General features: G+C 46.0%; 1 protein-coding gene across 4 annotated transcripts in view; it reads right to left on the reverse strand.

The window, feature by feature from the left end:
- Positions 1 to 2,725, reverse strand: part of nckipsd (NCK interacting protein with SH3 domain) — a 100,805-nt gene extending 98,080 nt beyond the window's left edge. For 2 of the 4 annotated variants that reach the window (XM_078414319.1, XM_078414314.1), the window contains exon 1: positions 2,396 to 2,725. In XM_078414319.1, coding sequence (XP_078270445.1) covers positions 2,396 to 2,566 — 171 coding nt within the window. In that variant the 5' untranslated portion in view covers positions 2,567 to 2,725. The remainder of the gene's footprint in view (positions 1 to 2,395) is intronic. The other 2 variants (XM_078414315.1, XM_078414318.1) reach the window with 2 other exon arrangements.
- Between the last annotated feature and the right edge of the window lie 3,403 nt (positions 2,726 to 6,128).

A 6,128-nucleotide genomic window follows, 5' to 3' on the forward strand; every position in this document is an offset into this window, starting at 1 on the left:
TAATTTAATTATCTATTTGTGATCATTTTTTTAAACCAAGCTGAACTAAATGTTATGTTTCTTTACCATGACAACACACTCGCATCAAGCCCCATAATAAAATTGCAAGCCAACAATGCAAATGAATAAAAATTAAAACTCTTAAATAAGTTAAGAGAATAAAATTTTAAAACAATGCCAGGATAAGCTGATTTTTTTTGAAAGGCAGCAACTAACTAAGCAAATATTAATTTGCAGAATGCAGAGAAATACCAAAAAACATCATGCTGAACATGTTATTTCCAGCTTCAATTGATTTGTATGGGTTGACAAAACACAACTCTACACTAAGGGGCAAGATTAATTCAAGCACAGTGTTAACCAAGTGCTTTCAAAAATTCCAACACAGAAACGGAATTTTCAGAAAAGTGTAGTCATTACTAACGGTGCCCATTCTTTTAAATAACTCATGCAGTTTCATAATGTAAATTTGGCCATCAATCCCCCAGTACAACTTCAACCTGAACAATTCCCTAATTAATCAATAGTCAATTAGATTTTTGACAAATTCTGGAATGGTTTCAATTTAACTTTACTTGTAAATCGCATCGAACTGTAGTGTCAATGGCCACAACGGCAAGGTTGCAAGTGAACCGGGGTCATTGAAGTCAAAGAAAAAAAAAAGTTATTCTACAGTAAAGCAATTCCATTGCCCACTTTTACTCTTAACAATATACTGTTGGGATATCACACTGGTGACAGTAAATAAAATGTGCAAATGCAAATACCATAATTCACAAGCACTGTATGCATAAGTGAGCTCCAGTTAAACTTTTGACAAATGTAAAATAACATTAACAGCAACTTCATTTCTGATTTCACTGAAATACAGTACAAAATATTTATTTGGCACACACATGCTCTCTCAACTGCAGATATGAGTATTCTGTATTTAAATTGTGAACACATTATGATCAAAGGTTTTGAGCAATGCAAAGAACATGTTTTGCTGTAAATCCAATAGCAAATGGACCAAATGTGCAAATGTATTAAACTTGATATTGATTCTGTGACGCACTGCAATTTAGATTTAAGCACATCATTAAATGCATCTCCCACGTGCCATTGTTCATTCTCTCAATACAACTCGTAAATAAACTGTAAGATCATTTATGAAAGGGACAAAGTAGAAAACATCACATACAAAATCAGAATATAACGTTTATTTATAATGCGTTCAAAACACTGCTAACAAACAACAAACAGAAACCTTAATGTCTGACATTTACCCAGCTTTCCTCCATTTCTGTGAAATGCCAGGACTCATTATAATTCCCTGGTTTTTCACACAAGAATGTGGGATCTATGTTACTGGCAAGATACCCAGCAGTGTTTAAGATGTCCATAGATCGAATGTAAAAACCACAGACATTTTGAACTAGAATGCTTAGCCTCATCACACCAGTACTCTGCCATACTCGAGATGGCATGCAACACACAACATACCCATCTTTGACACCCTAGGCAGTCCCATTTGCCACACTTCTCCCATCTCCCAAGACATTCCTCTCAAAACAAATAACGGAGCGCAACACAAAAATCCAGCACCCCCCATCCCAGAGTTCTCTAACAGATTTATTTGCACGGGCAGCCCAAACAACACCATTAATTTCATCAACTCACCACAGCAACTCCCCTATCGGGCCTCAAAATGGCATATCTCCACTCAAACGCTCATGAGTGGTAGCCCTCTGACAACCCCTAGGACAGTCTTACACCCACATGACAATCTCCCCAACAGTAACAACACTGCCTATTATCCGCCTACAAACCAAGGCAGCCACAAGCATGTCCCACCCAGCGATCACATCCCCACGTCAATCAGAAGGCAGGCAACCACACCAACCAGAAGGCAGGCAACCAACCCCACGGCTTCATAAAACTCAGATCAGCTGCCCCTTTGATAATCTATCCTTACTATAACTCATCCCCTTCAAGTACATTGCTCCCCACGTATGCCACCCCATCCCGGGCGATCCATCCCAACTCTACTCTCCTCCACCCGTCCCGGGGGCGATCCGCTCTCACCACATTCCCAACCCAGTGGGGTTATCCTATTCCACCATTTTCCCCGACCCCCGGCAGTTATCCGCCTCCACCACATTCTCGACCCCCGGGAACTAGCCGCTTCCTTCACATTCCCAATCCTCGGGAGTTATCTGCCTCCTGTACATTCCCGACTCCGGGGACGATTCACCCTCCCCCCCCCCCCCCTATCTACCGCATGCGGCCTGTGGAGTGGGGAAGTTGCAAGGCTGCGGCGGCCTGACCATAGTAATATGTGTGGGCGGCAGAGCCGGGGCTGCCGCGCTCCGATGAATACTAATGGCGCTGGGTCCGGGCCGACCGGGCTCACCTCGTCCTTGTGGATGTAGGAGGCGGGGATGTAGCCCACCTCGCCCGTGCTGCTCTTGGACGCCAGCCACCAATGCTGGTTGCTCCGCTCCAGGATCACGAAGCTCTCGCCGGCCGTGAAGTGCAGCGAGTGCGGCTCTGCCGAGTGGAAGGTGTAGAGGGCCCGGTACATGGCGGCGGTGATGCGGGGCCTTCTCTGCCTTGTCCTTGTCGTCGTCCTCCTTCGGGCGGGCTCAGGCTCAGGCTCCCTCTCCCGCTGCCGCTCGGCCCCGGGCTCGCGCGTTCCCTGAGCTCGCGGCTTGGCGCGCAGTCCCCGCTCCCTGTAAACACTGCGGCTCTGACGTCCATGCTGCGTGATTTCATCACCGGCTCCGCAACGTCCCACAGCACAGGGAGGTGTGTAGGAAGGAACTGCAGATGGTACAAAATACTGGAGTAACTCAGCGGATATAGTGACTGATCTACAGGCAGCATCTCTGCAGGGAGTGCATGTAGGAAGGCGCCTTTACCATCTCTGCAGGGTGACGTTTCGGGTCGAGACCCTTCTTCAGTCAGGGGAGAGGGAGTCTAGGAACATGTGCACGGGTAAAGTGTGAAAACGACAGATCAAAGCAGATGCTGCTAAGGAAATGTAGAATGTTAGCTCTGCGGAAGATGACAACGAGGCACACAAAACAGTACACTTAATCAGGAGGATAATGAAACTAGTTGGAGAACTAGGGTGGGGGGAGGGACAGAGAAAGCTAAGCCTAAGGCAATGGTTACTTGAAGTTAGATAAATCAATTCTCATACCGCTAAGTTGTAAGCTGCCCAAGTGAAATATGAGGTGCTGTTCCTCGAATTTCAGTTGGGTCCCACTCTGTCGGTGGAAGAGGCCCAGGGACAGAAAGGTCAGTGTGGGAATGGGAGGGTAAAAATGTTTATATCGCGTAGACCTAGGCGGAGGTGTTCAGCGAAACGATCGCCGAGCCGGCGCTTGGTCTTGTATGTATGTGTATGTGAAGTGCAGCTGGTATGTGTATGTGACAAATAAACTTGACTTGACTTAGTCTCGCCGATATATGAGTCCACACCTGGAACAGCAGATACAGTAGATGAGGTTGGAGGAGGGAGGGTTCACATTGCGGTCAGTTCCCACGCTCTGTGGAAATCCTGAGAGCCTCCCGTTCTCGGTACTATTGGACAGTGAGTCCACAAAGTGTACCTGGGTGAGACAGAGGTGTTTTGAGAATGCCCGCCGGCCGTGCGTCCCAAAGCCCATCTGACCTCGGGAGGAAAGTCTTCCTCAACTCGCCCTCCAATCTCTCATCCTATACATGTGCCCTTCACATCTCGCACCGCGAAGCTTTCCCTCCACATCTCCCGCCCCAAACCTATCCTCCGTGTCTCTCACCACCAACCCGTCCCTTCAGTCCTCTCACCCTGGATCTATCCCTCCACATCTTTCCCCCTAAATCTATATCCTGTAGTTTTGCACATCTCTGCTGTGGAAGGAAACAACAATTTCCTTATCATCTACCAACTTCCCATGAGCGCCCCAGAACATTATTGTATGCTCTTTGGGTCCCATCACTGATCCCTGCTGGTTACTGGCTTCCAATCCATCACCCTCCTGCGCCATCACTAATACAAATCTCTGTAAACGGACAGTCGTCCATGTTTCCAAACGAAGTTAGATTTAGCTCTTAGGGCTAAAGGAACCAAGGGATATTTGGGGGGTGGGGGGTGGGGAGCAGGAACGGTGTGCTGATTTTAGATGATCAGCCATGATCATATTGAATGACGGTGCTAGCTCGAAGGGCCGAATGGCCTACGCCTATTTTTCTATGTTTTATGTTTCTAACAATTCTCCTTCTTTCCTGTACATGAAGGGTTCACTTCCACTCAGATGGCTCAGAAAGAGGCTGACAGGGTCAGCGGGTGGGGGGTTTGTGAGCTGGCTGCTCGAGCCATTTACACAGGGTTTCTGTGTGTTACTGATGGGTGGCCTCAAGGTTCTCAGTACCATCCCGAATGCTCTTTCTCTACTTTGAGCAATCATGGCACAGGATTCCCAGGCATCAACCGGGATGTTACATCTATTATGGAGACTTTGGGCACATCCTTGAATTATTTTGCTCAATCAATTTTTCACGGTATTGGCCACGTAGACAACATGATCTGACTAACATAACTACCTAGTACAGAGCATTCTGGCCTGGGAGAATTCTGACTGATTAGTTGATCCTGCCAATGTAGTTGGAGGATTTGCTGGAGCACTTGTAAAATATCTCTCCTTGAAGTCCCTGCAGTAGGTTAACCAAGTGCATGTAGGAAGGCGCCATTACCGTTGGTCCGTTCATGGAGGGATCTACGGTTTTGGTGTAAGGACACAATAACATTTGCAAACCACCCCAAAAAGTTTTCAAAAGAGCAATAAAAGCACTATCTTAAGATTTTATTTGCAGTTTCCCAAATAACCTAATCTAACACTTCAAGAAGTCATGATGAAACTCTGTAACACTTTGATTAGGTCACATTTGGAGTATTGCATCCAGTTCAGGTCGCCCAATTACAGTAAAAATGTCCTGTATAAAGGAGGAATTACGCACAAAAAGACAGTAACTTAACCTGCCGACATCTTCTGCTCATCCCCCTTGTTGAAGCCTCAAGCAAAAGCCATAGATTTTACTCTCAAACACCACATTTCTTCTCTGCACATGGTCTCTCCCAACATGGCTGCTCCCAATCGGACATATCGTTATTCCTTTCCTTCTTATTGGCTGCAGTGCCACAAATGAGCATTGGATGCCAGTCAAATGGCTTCTTTTCCTTTAAATCTCCTGAGCTGCTGTGCCTCTGAGACTAAAACTACTTACTCAACCTGCACACTCTGTCCTGGGAACAATATTTTCTGATTTATCTATCCTGTCCATATAATTTTATAAATCCATGTAGTCACCCCTTAGTTTCCCACATTCCAGTGAGAACAAACCTAGTGTATATAATGTTTTGCAAAATGATACCCCAATTCTTATAGAATGCCCCAGCGTATGAAGGAAAACATACCAAATACCTTTTTTAGTGCGTAGGGAGGGGATGTGAAAATGGGATAACAGAACTATTTTGAACCGACGATCCATGGTCAGCATGGAGCTGAAGAGTCTATTTCCATGCTATATCTTTAAACTAAACCCATTTACATTGTTATTGTTCTTTCTCATCCGCTCCCAACACATTGCCACAATTTTACAGAGGCAAATTAACCTACAGACTCAGTCATCTTTGAGAGGAAACTAGAACACTTGGGAGGAAATCCAAGCAGGAAAACATGCAAACTGCACCCAGGATCGAACCCAGGTCATTGGCATTATGAGACAGCAACTTCGCCGGCTGTGTCATTGTGTCCTCCTTAATCCTACATGCCAAGAACATTGACTCTTCAGCCCACCGGGTTCATGCTGACCATCGATCACTCGTTCACAATCATTTTATGTTATCCAATTTTCATCCGCTCCCTACACACCAGCGGCAATTTACAGAGACCAGTTAACCCACATCTTTGGGATGTGCAAGGAAACCAGAGCACCCAAAGGAAACCCATGGTCACAGGGAGAATGTGTCAACAATGGGCCATTATGGGGTCCACCCTTCCTTGGTCACCTATTACCAGCCCTTAATTGCTTTGGCATTTTCCTACCTCGTTTCCCCCCTCGACTTTCAGCCTGAAGAAGGGTTCCGACCCGAAGCGTCA

The sequence above is a fragment of the Rhinoraja longicauda genome, chromosome 17, assembly GCF_053455715.1.
Source record: "Rhinoraja longicauda isolate Sanriku21f chromosome 17, sRhiLon1.1, whole genome shotgun sequence".
NCBI lineage: Eukaryota > Metazoa > Chordata > Chondrichthyes > Rajiformes > Arhynchobatidae > Rhinoraja > Rhinoraja longicauda.